A 16,917-nucleotide genomic window follows, 5' to 3' on the forward strand; every position below is an offset into this window, starting at 1 on the left:
TTGTAGAAGTTGCAGCATCCACTTGAACACTTCAACACCGGCCATTAGTCTTGTGTGAGAAAGACCTTGCACAGACTAGAAAGGACGTACAAGCACACACACAATTTCTGCTCTTTCTTGGTCTTTTCACACATGCATCATCTCACACCCATGCTGAGAGCCTGACCCCCCTCTCCTGCTGGCATCTAACAGCGGGCACTACATCACTGTCAGCATCCAGACCACCAGGGAAAAGCTCCGGGCCACTCTCCTCTTATAGCACAAAGCTCTGAGCTCCTCTGCGGCTCAGCGCATTCACCTGAATTATGGCCAAGCCAGAGAAGCATATTGTAGTGGGGAGACGTTCCAATTTGTTGGCCTTTAAAGAAAGTGGACAGGTACAAATGGCCCAAGAGCTGTCTGGAAAACGGTCATTCAACTGTCATTTTAACTTTGCAAAAGCCTGAGGGATTTACAGCACACTGACAAACACATGCATCACATGTTGCCTCCATTTCCAGCCCTATAGATGAGTAATCATATACTGTCCCAGCACCATGAGTAGTCTAATGGGATTACAACATCTACACATGGTAAATGTTCAAACATAGCAAGTAAGTGCTTAAATGTATGTCTTTTGGCAAAATACTTTTATTTTCTACATGGAGTTCATGCTGACTTTTTAGAATGTTATTTGAAAACCCCATAAAACAGCTTCGGAGAAGGACTGACTTAAAACTGAAATACGTATTCGATTAAAAAAACAACAACCAAAGAACTTAAAAGCTCTGATGCCAGTGACAGTTTTGTAAGAGACAATGTCACTTCTTCCCGAAAAGTAATGAAGCCCAACCACTCGTATGTTCATGTTGTGATGTCTTCTACAACTACAAAGTACATCCAGTATCAATAACAAGGCCTGGGAAAGGAGCAGGTGCCTTCTTCACACCACAGGGAGGCCCACGTCTTGTGGAGACAGACACAGGTCGTAGGTTGAGCTCTCCTCTTACAACAGTCACCAGTGGTTGCCACAACATGCTGCACCGTGTCAACGACCGCCATTAGACAGTAAGTTTGATCTGAGCTGCTTGAAAGGCTGAAGGGGGCTGGACGGGAGGCTGGAGGAGGGCTGCTTTTTTTTCAAAGTTATTTTTTGCCCATTTTTACCTTGATTGGATAGGACAGTGAGAGAGAGACAGGAACCATGGGTAGAAGAGTTGGGGAATGACATGCAGTGAATAGCCATGAGCTGGATTCGAACCCATGACCACTGCGTCGGGGACCATAGCCCCTGTTCGTGGGTCACCCGTCCAGCCAGCTGAGCTATCTGGGCGCCCGAGGAGGGCTGCTTTGACACTTTCTCTAATATTTTTGCTCTCACACTCGGGTATGCAAACATACATTTAAGCTATAAACTGTGGCACGTGGGGGTTGCCGGGTCATTACAAGCCAACAAACATCCAAGAGGTCCCATCTAAAAGCAAACCAAAATCTCACCACATACAAGAGTTTACAATGCTTAGTGAGCATGTACACTATTACAAGGAGTACAAAATGTTACTCCAGCAGAGCAAAGTGAGACTTTTTGACTCAAAGCAGAAGACACTGGAAGCTGGTGAGCAATGAATTGCACAACAACAAATCTGTAAAATGTGTAGAAACTAAAAACAATGTGTGCATTGTTTGCTCATTGTTTCTCCCAAACTATCACTGTTCAAAGCTTTGATTTGATCAGTCAATTAACATCCCCTGCAGAGCCAAATAACACTGAATCAGAGAGATCTGGCTTCATGATCATTTAGACTAAATGAAAGTTTTAAAATTTTAATGTGGTCTGTGATGTGTGAATTTGTGCCTTCACTCACTTTCTCTGAAGCTTAACACATTTTCACAAAAGTAATCATTTCCTCTTAATGGAGACACTCTTTAGTTCACACAAGAAAGTGTGCCTCTACAGAATTACATAAAGTTAAAGGTGGGAGTTGGTGATTTTAAGCCAACACATTTTTTTTGTCAAATGCAGTAAATATCTTGGTACATTAGCTATCTGTTCTGTCTCCTGAAAAATAATCCAGGGTGCGTGCACAACCTTGTTTCTTTAAATAGGAACAAAGAATGTGGCTCGGACCGATCCACACAACACTACTGCAGCATGTTCTGTGCATGTTTGTGCTTGTGCACAGGAAGAAACAATAAATCTGGCACATGTTGTGTAGTGTAATGATTTTGACCGAGATTATGATTGCAATATGAGTCACAATCTTAGTAGGAAAAATTTAAAAATGATAGAATTTTCTATGAGAAACAAGTATCTTCTCTTATACCTGGAGAATGGTATGTTGGATGATTTGTAGGCATCTCTGTAGCGCTATACAGCCTAACTTATAATGGTACGCTATCATCATTTTACCTTCATCTAAAAATTGCAGCTCCTGTGGATACTGGACTTGTCCACACTGCAATTTCAACAATATTGACATGAAATGTTTAACCTTAGGTCACAGCACACATTTTCAGATAGTCTCTCAATCACTTTCTCATTTACACACAGCTGATCAGTCACTCTGTGAAGTGGGTATGAATATCAGTGGTTTCACAAAGTTACAGATATGGTTCTACTTCAGAAAGGTCTTGGTGAAAAGGAGTTTCCGCCATCTACAATTTGTCTCTTCTGCTTTAATTCACAACTGGATGCTATTGCTATGCACTGAAAGTCAACAGATAACGCTGCACCTGGTGTATCAACCAAAGGACTTACACAAAGCTAAAGACAAGGAAAACTGATCCGTTCATTTGCACATTGGACCCCCCTGATCAGTTTCCTGAGACCACAACCTCACTCTGACCTGGACTGGAGGGGCTTGGGAAAGGTCCCACTAAAGGTCACAATCAGCTCAACCATAGCCTGACACAGCCTGCCTGGTGTATCCAGTGATCAAATGTTTCAGTAATGAACACTGCAGAGTCATGAATAATGCAGTTTAGAGCAGTCATTCTGAGCAACTTCAAAAATGGTGCAACAAGTGTCCAAGGTTGCATTTGGTGTCAGAGCCCCGTCCCCCTTATTAACAGCAGCCAAGTCTGTAAACTGCTTTAAAAATTTTACAAGTCCATCTTTATAGTCTTGCTTTTCCTGTAAAGGGATTGCAATTAGTTTTTTTAAAATACATTTTTATGGTAATTATTTTGTATGTATCTTGTTATATTTCTGTATCCAGTATAACTTTCTTTTAAATGTGCTATCTGAATAAAAATATTACTTACTTGGTTAGTTTTTTGCTATTTTTAAGCAAACATATACACTACTGGTCAAAGGTTTGCTGTCACCCACACAATTTCATGTTTTCCATGAAAACTCACACTTTTATTCATGTGCTCACATAATTGCACAAGAGTTTTCTTTAAAAAGTAAGGACATTTCTAAGTGGCCCCAAGCTTTTGAACGGTAGTGTATACTTACACATATACACATATATTTTCACTTTCAAACACTGTTCTCATTTAGGCTTCTCCAATTTTAGGCTTTACTTCTTCTGTTTGTTTAACAATTCACATTGAACATGTTTTTCTTTAAGAATTGGTCATCTTTAGATCTCAAAAATTCTCCCATTTCTTTTTACATTGTGCAGCCGAAAAGGTAACAAAAAAATATTGACAGATTACCTGAAAGTAATTATCAGTAGCTAATACAAAGTACAAGAAACACCTAATTAAAATGTGCTGCAATTTCACTATTTCTATTCATTTCCTTATTATTCGTCCGTCTACTGTATTTTGCTATTCATTCATTCAGAAGCTGCAAGGAAGTGTCACGTTGCTGAGTACAATCTGAGCATATGTAGTGTAACTATTTTGCTCACAGGGACTAGCTCAGGCCTGGTAGTGCAGGACTCACATCTGCCCCCATACCCCACAAAGAAGAATCCTACCTTCCTAAGGAGCTGGGAGGACAGAGGGGAGCCGTAAATCACTTCTGTTTTCTGCATTCACACAAGTGGTGAGCAGCTCTGAACTTGCACTACACAGTAAAAAAACTAAACAAAACAAAAAAAAAACCTGTGAGAGTTCAGGTTGACACCCACCAACCCCCATGCACCCGAGCAGGGAGGATTGGGGTCAAGCAGCACAGCGACCTCACATGAGAAACCCTCAAAAGAATAAAGCGAGAAGACCCTCCACCCCCCATCCATTCCTCTTACAAATCAGAGAGCATTACATCTGAAATGGCATCCTTTCATCTCTCATGCAAAAGCAATGCGGACAACTTAATTTCAATCAAAAACACTTACATGGTGCTTGCTCAGAACACAGAGGCAGTAATTAAAAACCAGCAAACAGCACCATGTTCAATTAATAGGGATTTACATTAGAAAATCCCACTTTACCAGTCATCTATGCATCCTGCTCTGCTCTTAATACCATCTCGCCCCGTCTTCATTACATTAAAACAGCTGAATCCCACTTCCATCTGTTTAAAAAGAATCAGCCTTGATTTGATGCAGTAGCTGCAGCTGACACCTCTGCTGGTATTAAAAAGCAGGGTCAGATCCAGAAACCCCATTTAAGACACTTTCTCTTTCCTATTTTCCTCTTTCTTCGCTGTTCTGCTGAAAGGAGACAATGACGAGAAGAACTAGGAAGCTCTGTTCCCCCCCCCCATTTCTTCTCCAAAGCTCTTTGACATAAAAAGAGTCCATCTCTCCGGCTCTCTATAAAGAGAACATCCAGCCTCCCTGTTAGCTTCAATGCCAGACAATAAATTGGCATTACTCTTGTACACTGCTTTCTCTCTCCAGCGCTGTGCTCCCAGCCGGGCCCAGCTCTATTCTCATTCATTATTTCGCCCACCTTGCTCTTCTCTCTCTAGCTGTCCTTGTCTTCTTTTCTTTTTGAGACTTTCTCCTCTCCAGCGTTGTATTTAATCCCACCGTAATCTCTTGCCCATCAGTGCATCGTGCAGGCTTGAATGGCTAGTACCTCATTTGAACTTGATACAAATATTCTGGCCAGAGGGCTCAATGAAAAGCAAGTTTCATGCTTTTGTTTTCTTAAGACGTGCAACAATCTGACACACAGAGACTGATGCACTAGGAGACAGACAGTGGAATGAAAAGCCCTTTGGATGGGCTTATTATCTTATTTCACCATTCATTCATTTTTGTAAAAATGTTGCTTATCTGCTGGAGATATAAAAACAGGACACAGAGAGAGCAGATCCAGTTATCGATGGCCCTGGAGTCGCTCTTTATAGAGGGAGGAGAGAAAAATAACTTGCAAATGCTCAGTAGGAGTAAAAAATAGATCAAAGCGTTCATACTGGCCAATTCAAATGCAATCATGACCCAATCACATTGTGTCCTCGCAGCGCTTTTAAGAGAACGGGTCAGTGGTGTTTTATTGTGAATGGGAACTAGCTTAATGAAAGGGACAATACAAAGATTAGCAGTGCCAGCCAGGCAGCTCAAACTTCACCCTGGCTTTAATTGCTGCGAACAAGAGGAGATGTAGAGGCAGGGCAAACAGGGGACAAAAGAGCAGGGAGGAGGAGGTAAGAGGTTGAGATACAGAGGCTGGAGGATGAATGGATGCATGGCTTTTATGGACGTGTAACGTGTCCATGTGATCCAGGCTGGGGTGGGATGTGTCAAGAAATGTGTGAGTTCTGGTGGGTCCAGACACCTCATAAACCACAAATGAATGTAGATGGTCTTGTAATTACAGTCTTTGTGGTTTACAGAAGGATATCTTTGTCTTTAATGCAAAGAGTTGGTGCAAATCAATCAAATCAGTATCTGAGCATGGACTTAAAACATCTAATTCTGTGATGAAAGAAGGGGAAGATGTATGACATTTGTTGTCTTAAAGGTGCTGGTGAGTTTTTTAGACTTTGGAAGGTTACCTGTTCCTCCTGCTTCCAACTTTGAAAGACACCTCAAGTAAAAATTTAGTTTTTTTTACCTTGTGAACATGTCCATATGTTTTTTCTTGACATGTTGGAAAATACACTACCATTCAAAAGTTTGGGGTCACTTAGAAATGTCCTTATTTTTGAAAGAAAAGCATTTTTTTATTGAAGATAACATTAAATGAATCAGATATACAGTCAAGACATTGTTAATGTGGTAAATGACTATTCTAGCTGGAAATGGCAGATTTTAAATGGAATATCTCCATAGGGGTACAGAGGAACATTTCCAGCAACCATCACTCCTATGTTCTAATGGTACGTTGTGTTAGCTAATCATGTTGAAAGGCTAACTGATGATTAGAAAACCCTTGTGCAATTATGTTAGCTCATGAATAAAAATGTGGATTTTCATGGACAACATGAAATTGCCTCGGTGACCCTAAACTTTGAATGGTAGTGTATATCATGAGCAAAACAAGCAGTTCAAGCCATCGTCAAACATCTCCACTGTGAAACTGCAGAATACTGATAGAAATTTCCAAATCAAAGATTCAGATTTCCAGGATTTCTTCTGAGCTGAGTCACTGGTGAGCCGGTGTGCTCCAGCAACAGTGAGCAGAGAGGGCTGGGTGCATATAGAGGTGGGGATGTAATAGATTTACAAATAGATTCATAGTTCTAGATGAAGCAATGTTATAAAGTTACATGTACTCCATTTAAGACGGGAAGGGATCATTTTCTGAATTTTGACACACAAAGATGGGTTTTAAGGGGTTAAATCAATCAACGGAGGAATACTTTAATGAGGGAAGCCAATTCTAACCTTTCTGCTACCTACGTTAGATAGCTTTCAAAAGCAGTCCTTACAAGCCTAAATTTGGCTTAGGTGGGTTTTTACCTGAGCTTACAAATGCCCAATGTTCATTTGGAAAGATAAGATGTTTGTTTGGATGTGAGCCAAAGGAGCAACACATGGCAGAATCAGGAACTGATGTACAAGCCATGACTAGCAAAGCTAAACCCAAAATGTTGAACTTCATTTTATAATAATTTCAGTATTAATTTACACGGTACACTAGTAGGTATGGTGGCTGAGGAAAACTGGATTTAGCAGTGATCAACCCCTAGGACGTATTTGTGAGAAAAGGAAGTTAACATGGGCACTATCAGTCATTCAGTTAGTGGTGGTGTGAACAGAGGAATAGGACTCCAGATCACTTCTTAACTTCATGTGTGCAGGCTCTTTAATAAACGGTGAAAGTGAATTAGTCTTTCTTTATGTGCTGGTCTGTCAGCAGTGTAACATTTTTCTCCTCTTCTGAGCTCCCCCTTTCATCTTTTCATTCTCTTGTTTCCTCTCCTCCCATGTTCCAAGAAGTGTCAGACAAAGCACCAGAAACCGATGCTTATGCTCATGGGTAATGATTTCATGTTCCAGTTCGCCCATAATATTACCACGGACTGAACTGTGCAGACAACGATACATCAAAACAGTTGGGTCATCAGGGGACATAAAGCTGAGGTAGGGGTGGAGTATAATATCTGCTGTGTGACAGGCTTTTGTTCCAACATTCAGTTCAATTCAATTTTATTTATATAGCGCCAATTACAGTCAAATTGTCTCAAGATGCTTTACAGAACCCATAAGTCTGACCCCCAGAGCAAGCCCTAAGGTGACAGTGGCAAGGAAAACACCCTTTTAACAGGGAAAAAACCTCGAGCAGAACCCGGCTCTTTATGTGGGGGAACCCATCTACCTGCTGGCCGGCAGGTTGAGAGGGACAGAAGAGGTAGAGGGGTAGAGGTAGAGGGGTAGAAGGGTAGAGGGGTAGAGAGGGGGAGGGATGGGGGAAGAGGGGGGTGGGGAACAAGGAACATTTAACACACAACACAACATGTCCACTAAACTGTCAAAACTATTATTCCTGTTGGGATTTTGAGCTAATCTGAAACGGTTTGGAAGCAATTTTGTCAGCCCAAGAGATGGTAAACTTTCACAAACCATGCAGAAACCATGTAATCCACTTAAGGTGATACCCATGTAATCAGTTTCAGTCAAACACAAAATGCTCTGCCTGAAGTTACTGACAGACACTTACCAGTCCGGAGCAGGTCGATATGGCTGCTGAGGAGGACGAATGGTTACGGATAAATCCCTGATACAGGCAGTTGTGAAACCCTGCATCATCCATCACCATGGCAATGCCCTCTGAACTGATGGTCTGCACGGTGAAGCCTGGGCCAACTACAGAGGATGGACGCAGGTCCAGGTGCATGTCCTGCCCAAAGGCAGAGAGCCGGTAGTGCAGGGAAGGAGACAGAGACCTCCTGCTGCGGTGCCTCTGGCTGGTCACATTATGGGTCAGGTATGTTCCCTCAGAGTCCACCTCCACCGGGGTTACAAACACATAGTCTGAGGAGGACGGAAAGGTCACATCAGAAAGTTCCAGTGTGGAGACTTTCTAACATCCGGCTTCTGTAAGCAATTTCCAACATTTTACATAAAATTTTTGGGCTGAGGAGTGTGATCCGCATTTAGCTCTTGGTTTTAACCGTGGAGACATTTAAGCTACACAGGCTTTTATTGTTGCCTCTTTTTTAAATTCAAAGGTGTCTGACTTTCTGTATGTTCAGCACCTAAACTGGTGGTCCTCTCACCTCCAATTCACCCTCAGTAAATCAAAGGATCTAAATCATCCCCATAGTTTCTACAGGACCCAGCAGCCAAGAGGAAATCCTTGAATAAGCGCTGCACTCGCTGCTCAAGTCTTCACATCAACTGCAGCAGTGACAGCACATTATAAAGACGCCCTAACAATTTTACCCACATAAACAAGAGACATGTCACTCCATTTGACAATGAACTTGTAATATTCCTAATTGTTTCATTCAATATTTTCTGTTTGGGAACCACTGATCCAGTAACTGAACCCATCTGAACCCATATTCCTATTCTCTCTACAAACATGGGACGCTGCCAGCTGGAAGCAACATCCATAAATGTCAAAAGACAAGTACTCACCATGATTTAATCCATGACTGCTGCTAGAAGAGTAGCTCGCCGAAATGGTGTTGGAGGCATGAGAGCAGTACATGTGCAGTGTCTACAAAAATACAAGGAAAAAAATGGACAGGTAGCAACAGGTTACAAGAAGTGGAAGCCTGAAAAAGGTGATAAGTGAAACGAGCAGCACATGAGTTTAATTTGGAATCACTTTTCATCACAATGACAACAACAGTGCAGACATCAATGATGCTAAAAAGAGACAAATGCATGTCAGTTTTTGTCCCAAACTACAGGTGCATGTGTTGAAAAGTGTACGTATTTCTCATTAACATGCCTTGATGATATTCCAGGACAACAGGGTGGAGAGCAGCTTGACTGAGCTGCAGCCGACCAGCGGGATGGGTAAAGTCCATATCAGAAGAAAAAGGCAATCCATGGTGATGGCATGCAAGCTGACACCTCCCCTGTTACCTCCTCAAAGAGCGCAAAAGTAGTAATAACCTGCGGCAGCACATAATGCAATAGCAGTGCATTGTTTGGCGGTTCTGTTCCCTCGCTCTGCTGGTTCAGGTGAAGTCTGCAGGTTGGAGCGGCGCACTGACGCGACGCGCACTCACGAGTGTGTGTGAGTGTGTGAGGAGGAGTGGCGGGCAACGGGATCACCGGGAGGAGCGCTGACTGAGCGCTCAGCGAGGCGCCCTGCAGGATCGACACAAGTCAGCGGCCGGCAGCCAATCAGCTCGCAGCATCATTTACCACGCGGAGATGAAAGAGAAGAAAAAGACGTTCTGCTTTGGCAACGGCAGGACTGCTGCTGCGTTCACGGTCCGCTCGGAGATTTCTGCTTACAAAATTCAGAGGAGACAACTTTTCTTAATTTTAATTTTTTTTTTTTTTTTTTATTTTTGTCCTTGTTTAACCCTTAGAGATGCATACGTGGGTCAAAAAATACTTGGTGAGGTCGTTTTCTTGCAAAATCTTTGTAATGAAAAGTTTTTATCATTTCATATTCCACCTGTTCCTCAAAAAACAAGTTTTTGATATGATTCCATTTAAATTTTTAAGTTCCCCTTTATTCTTTTAAAGAAATTGTGATATTTGTATTACTACCCCAAGCTCTTTATCACTGATAATATCATACAAGAGGTGATGCAGTGCACAAACTTGGAGGGATGGAGAGCAGCAACAGCTGGAGGAAAAGAAAATGGATGCTGACACTCTTCTATTGCTGTTCTGTGTAATATTTTTCTTTTTCAGTTATCAAAATGTTCAAAATCTGTTATAAAGTGAAAAATAAACATATTTCAAACATGAAATCCTTCTTGTGGGGATTTTATGTTTTGTCCCCACAAGAAGGATTATTTTTCTTAACAAAACAAAAATGACAAAAATGTCATAAAAACAAATTTATTTTTATACAAGTCATTTTTGACTCACTTAAGGAATAGTGTAGGGTCCAATCACTCGTGCATGTAAGGGTTAAGAAAATATACATCAAGGAAAAAAGCATGCAATTAATAGAGCTGAACAGAATATAGGAATATATAAATCAATGGGAAGTAGAAAGTTTCTATTCTAGCTTAGTGCAAGCCATGCTTCAGCATTTAAAAACAAGAAAAGCACTCGGAGAGCGCATTACTCCGCCAAGGCTGCTCTGTTGTTGTATCATTTCCGACGACTGAAACCTTTAATAAAAAACGAGTACAGGCGTGTGTTGTGCATGTATATGTTATGTACGGATTGCGTGACCTAAATATGTAGCGGGCGGCAGGAATTGATGGGACTCAGAAACACCCCCACAATTTAATCAATTGTTCCTTGTGTCATTACCGATGGATGTCATAGTTACAGTGATGCCGTGCCGCTATCTCGCAATGATACAGAAATCTTTAACAAATCCATGAATCCAGACTATAAGCCGCATCACTGCCAAAATCTAATCAGTGACTTTGTGTCATTTCTGACCTTCCCTGAAAATTTCACCGAAATCCGTTGGTCCGTTTTTGAGTGATGTTGCTAACAGACAGACAGACAGACAGACAGACAAATGTACGCCGATCATCACATAACGCTGCCACGTTCCTTGGCAGGGTAATGATATCTTGTACTGCAGCATTCAGCTGTTCCTCACCTGTGGAACAAACTTCCTGACACCTGAGGTCTGCTCCAAATGTCGACTCTTTTAAATCAAGCCTGAAAACCATATCGTTTATTGCAGCTTTCTCTTAGATGCTCCATCTATTTTCTTGTCATTTATTGTATTTTTAATTATGTTTAATTTCTCTTAATGTCTATCTTTAAATCTTTTTTTAGAATTAATTCTAAAGTTCTGTGCTGAATGTATTTCTTTGCCATTGTAAAGCACCTTGAATTGTTGTGTGTATGAATTGTGCTATACAACTAAACTTGCCTTGCCATGCCTTCTTTTTATTCAAGTGCATTTATCTGACAACACAGACAATTGTAAAATAATAGAATCTTATAAAATACAATACACTGTTAAAGGTCCAATATTGGACCTATAAATTTCAGAAAATTAATCAAAGTCTCAAGTCCCATAGTCTGTCTTTGTTCGGTTTTTCAGCCCAAAATACTGCATTTTTGAGCAATATTATTTCAATGTAAGTTTTGGTTTTCAGGGTTCTTACAAGCTGTTATGCTCTGAAAATCAGTGAGCTGCTGCTGTTCCTGCCCCCTTCAGGAAGAATACAGTGTCTACCTCTGTGATTAATAGATGTTAAAAAAGATGGATTAGCCTAACTATGATTCTTCAGAAAATGTTCACAAAAGTTTCAAATAAAGTCAATATTCTACTCATTGAAATTAAATATGTATTCCAAAATGTTCTGACCTCAAAGTTCTAGCAAACATAAAATACACCTCAACACTCACTAAATTGCAAAGTCATTGCTTTTGAAATTCTATGAGTAAAATGAAGTGAGAAACGACTAATGGAGAAGTAAAAAAAAGAACAGACTGGCAGCTCAGGCTCTTGTCATGGTAATCACTTGTCAGAAGTGAAAATACAGTCGATCCAAATACCTGTATTGAATCGCAGTGTAAAGCCAACGTGTTTCCACTTTAAAGTTTTAATCAGGGTGTGTCACATCTGCATATTTGGTCACAGTCTATGCACAATGGCGACTTTTGTTTTTATGGTTTCACAACTCTCTCTCTCAGTCTCCACAAAATTTCTCACACGTCTTCCTTGGGTTGTGGGATAGTTTCTTGTTGTGGCTGGGCTGCACATAAACAACCGGCAGCTAAGATGCACTGAGAAGAAAAGATGCAAGATTCCCTGAATGCAAGGTTTCACCATTCTGTTAAGACACAATAATAACCAATGGTCCCTGAAGTACGTCAGACCAAATTGGGCACTGCTCCATTTGCAAATGTACAACTGTCAGCAAAATGTTCTATCCTACTGTTGTAAATAACTTTATGCTTGTACCAACATACCACAAACACAGTACAACAATGAATAAAGCCTGTGCCAAAACCAGAACAAGACAAGTGAGGACAAGGTATTAAACAAATACAGGGCTTAGCTTAATAAGGGCAAGAATTATGTTTTTAATGATGACTGTCTGTAGTAAATGTGACTTTCTAAAAGTTTCCCACCCATTAGAATGTGCCCTTTCCTACTTGCCGAAAAAACTATCCAAGTAGACAGAATGTAACCACACTGTTTAAGCACTTAAAAGTAATACAATTAAATGTGACTTGGTAAAGAGACAAGTTGAACACACTTCCCTTGCTCGTATTGTTAAAGCATGTGTGTAATCCTAATTGTTGTGAACAGGCGGTGCTGCAGTAGCCATTTCCCATTCAACGTCCTGGCAAACACCTGGATAGATTGTTGGAATGTACCGACAGACGCACAGCTGAAGTGTACCGCCTGCTCCCTGCACAATTATTCACACTCCATCAAGCATGGAAATGTCTCCTTTGCAGTTTTAAGTGTGGTTAGGATGTTGATAGCTGGGGATTCACCTTAGACCTTAGACTGTGCTACTCTACATGTTTATGCCAGTTAGTCCCAGATCATTCAACATTACTCCTTATTTTTAATTGTTTCTATTTGAATGAACTATTTTTGTATTTTTAGGTGAGTTGTCATATCTGTGCCTGGTAGACTTGTTTCAAACTGCATATTTGGCACATGCCTTTGTCTTGTCATCAGTCAGTTTAAAATCTTCCCCACACAATTGAGGTCTCCTGCATTTTTGTATTCTCTTTAACTGACACTTTGTTCTGCTGGGAAACCTTGAATTGTGACATTCATGTGGATGTTTGACATGTGTCACCCACCTAAACATTGCAGGCCAAACAACCTCCCCATGGCAACAGCAGTCCGTGATGCCAGTTGCCACCCTCAGCAGGACAATGATCCCTGACACACTGCAAAAATTGCTCAGGAGTGGCCAGACGAACACGACAGAGTGAAGGTGTTCACCAGGGTTCCACACTCCCCAGATCTAAATCTTATCTAGTATCTGTAAGATGTGTGTGGATATACGTAATCTAGGTAGGTCCCACCCTACAACCCACAGGACCTACAGAATTCCGTGCCACCATCTCGGTGTCACAGGACATCTCCAGAGGTCCTGAGTCCATGCCCCACTTGTTGTAGCGGCATAAAGGGGACCAACACAATATTAGGCAAGTGGTCATAGTGTTTTGCTTAATCAATGCATATCTCAACATTGAAGAAGTCTAATTAAAGCTATAAATATAGCATAAGAATGTGCTGACAAGATGTAGTTTGCAGTTTGTCTTAATTGATAGGAAAATTAATGAATATCCAAATCCCAAAATTGAAAACTGACTACCAATGCAACAAACAAACGTCGAATATTCAGCTCTGGCCCTACAAAACAGATGTGTTTATGACAACACTCTAAAGGTTCCTGTTTTCTACCATCCTCAATAATAGCTGAACATATGAAGCTGTAAAAATGGTGCTTTTTAGTCCACTGATCGTCCCAATATAGAAATTAATTAAACCCCAGAAAACTCATCTTTGTGCATCAAAGTTACATATCTACACATTTCACTGACTGCATATGCACCAACAAAACAAATGTTCCACACAACAAATACTTTTCATAAATTATTTATTAATAAATTATAAACCTTTATAATTCATCGTTAAAAGACGTCATAGAAGTAATCTCTGCTGGACATTGAAGGAGCTTTAATTTGTAAATGCCTTCCATTGATAGTGTCCACACACAGTAGTAAGTTCTACATTCTCCAGAAATCTTGTACTATTTCCAGTCGCTTTGCTCTACATACGTCAGAAAGAATCACTGGCATGGTGTTGCAGCCCAGTCTGTAAGTCGCTGCTATATTGTGTATAAAGCAAAAAGTCACAGCCTTTCAGAAACATCAATGGAAGCCCTGAGCCTTTTCTCTGTACAGATATGAGAGACAATGTGACCACCTGTGTAGTAGACCAATTGTAGTATGAGAATAACAACATGTCCTTCCACTGTTCACTTTCAAGTTTCAAGTTTTCATCAGTCTACACACACTAATATGAAAAGCATGAAATGTCCTTGAGGATATATAATAGTAGTAAAGCATGGCAAGGAAATGGAAAAGCAGCTTGCACAAACTGTTGTGAATGAGCTGTTTGGAGCCCATCGGATAATGAAGGCAGGGTTAAAAAAAATAAATAAAAGTTTACTATCCTTTGCAATCAGTTTTTTTTTAATATTCTACTTTCAATAACTCCAAAATATATAGTTCCATTTTCTTTCCATAGAAGATGTCAGATGTTGGAACAAACTTCCTGATATCTAAAACTTGTAAGATATATAGCTCACTGGCTGATTACAGTGTCTGCTTGTCATTAAGATGTAAGATGCAATTGCGGTGACCGTCAGTGTAAGTGTCAGTGATTTGAGGTTGGTGAGAAATTTCCTGCACAGTGCAGCACTTTGGAGGGTAATTGCATTGTCATCTGCACAGTGTCATACAAAGTTAGTGAACAAAGACAACCACAGTGTTTCGTCAAGTTCTAGGTGAAGGTACGAGGTGAAGTTGTTGCTGAGAATTGTTCATGTTCGACACTCCACCCATCTACCTGATTACTCTGTTCTGGCCCATCTCTTTGTTTCCATGTCCAAAACCACATGAAAACACAATATTAAGATTTACGGGCTGAGAGGCATTTTCTAATGTAGCCGATGTGGTTCCTGTCCTTGGATTCCAGCATTTTCTTCTCCATGGTTAATATGTTTCTCTCAGCATGACTCTCCCTTCCAAATGTCATTTGCATTGTTAGTGGTGACTACAGATGTTTTTAAATCTAAAATCTGAATAATGTTACACCCTGGCACACCACAGCTTGTTGCACCATGCCACTGCGTTGACAGATGATGTGCTTATTTATGGCATGTTAAACCAACTGTCTAAAGCCTTGAGCAGGCTCTTCCTTTCTCAAAATGTCTCTGCCCTAGTTGGGTTGTAGAGTTACCAGGGCTTGTCAGACCACTCTTTTGGGAAACAAACAACTGAGTGGTCTGACAAGCTGCAGCTGGAAATATAAGCAGTTGGATTTTCTGGCAAGAGATGGAAATAGATTGTAAAATTTAGAGACCACACAAAGATGAAACCTATCCCCTGAGTCTTATGTACTGGGAACAAGACTTGAGAGGAACCACAGCAAAGACACCCCATTTAACAAGTTGATAGTATCTCAGAATTAGCAGACTGCATTAATGTAGCCACACAGGACAATATAAAACAATGAAAATACATTTTTTTAGATGACTTTCAAAGCTCTTTATTGTGACAGTGAATATTACTGTATCTGTGTGACCTACTGTGGTTTTACAGTAAACATAGAACCTCAGATTTTATGTACTAAATATTTTCAGTCTTTATCTACTAAGCATGGGCTGCACTGTAGCTCGATTGTGGTGTGGAGTTTCCATGTTCTCCCTGTGGGTTTTCACTGGATTGTCCAGCTTCCTCCCACAGTCCAAAAACATGCTGAGGTTAATTGGTGATTCTAAATTGTCCGTAGGTGTGAATGTGAGTGTGACTGTTTGTCTCTATGTGTAGCCCTATGATAGACTGGTGACCTGTCCAGGGTGTTCCCTGCCTTCATCCTCAGACAGCTGCGATAGACTCCAGCCCCTTCGTGACCCTACAGAGGAATAAGCAATGTATAGATAATGGACAGATGGATCTGCTAAGAATGTAATTATTTAATAGTCAATAACTATAAAACACAGAGCCCAGATAGTTACTTCTATCTCATTTTCATCAAGCACCACCAGCATGGTAAAGTTTTTACCTATCCCTTACTTAACATCTACTTGTTTGTTTACGTTAGATAGAATTCATCATCGTTTCCCTGTCACAGAGCTATGAAGTATTCAGTTTTGACTATTATTGGCACACTGAAATTAAAATTTTTCCAAACACTATACATGCCATGAGCTTCTACCACCCTTGCGATTAGAATATGATCTGCATTGTAAAGATAGATGTTTCTCAGCCTATGGAAAAACAGTAATCATCAACTAATTGAAAAATTTAGATTGAAAGACATGACATGAGAGCTTCCCAGAAATAAAGCCAAAATATCTTGATCGGCCCCTGGGGACTTGTATAGGTCATAAACACCATCCCATAAGCAGATGGGGCATGAGCATGCACTTTCACGTTGGATTCATTTTTCAGCCCTGGAGGTTGAGATAAACTGGACTACAGTTTCAAAATACATCTCAAGTACAATTTTTCAAAATATAGTTTATTTCCTATTAAATGATTCTAACTACATTGGCACTTCCTCAGGTGTTCTTTTTTCCAATCAATTTGTTTGACAACCTTTAAAAATTGATTGCCTTTTAATTTAGATGCAGCCCAGTCAAGGTGCAGGGATCTGCAACATGAACAGTGTTAAATATCAGTACTCTTTTCCTGGTGTCATGTTTACGATATTTAAAAGATTTTTTTCATTTGAAATTGTGCTTCTGTCACAGTCTACCACATCATTCTAACCTGG

General features: G+C 40.5%; 1 protein-coding gene across 2 annotated transcripts in view; it reads right to left on the bottom strand.

Moving 5' to 3' along the window:
* Positions 1 to 9,568, bottom strand: part of adamts18 (ADAM metallopeptidase with thrombospondin type 1 motif, 18) — a 102,455-nt gene extending 92,887 nt beyond the window's left edge. Inside the window, exons 1-3 of one of the 2 annotated variants that reach the window (XM_055012342.1) lie at positions 9,229 to 9,568; positions 8,910 to 8,991; positions 7,987 to 8,300 (exon numbers count right to left, since the gene is read on the bottom strand). In XM_055012342.1, the coding sequence (XP_054868317.1) occupies positions 7,987 to 8,300; positions 8,910 to 8,991; positions 9,229 to 9,330 (498 nt within the window). In that variant the 5' untranslated portion in view covers positions 9,331 to 9,568. The remainder of the gene's footprint in view (positions 1 to 7,986; positions 8,301 to 8,909; positions 8,992 to 9,228) is intronic. The other variant, XM_023265998.3, reaches the window with a different exon arrangement.
* Positions 9,569 to 16,917: the final 7,349 nt, after the last annotated feature.

This window comes from Amphiprion ocellaris, chromosome 1, assembly GCF_022539595.1.
Source record: "Amphiprion ocellaris isolate individual 3 ecotype Okinawa chromosome 1, ASM2253959v1, whole genome shotgun sequence".
NCBI lineage: Eukaryota > Metazoa > Chordata > Actinopteri > Pomacentridae > Amphiprion > Amphiprion ocellaris.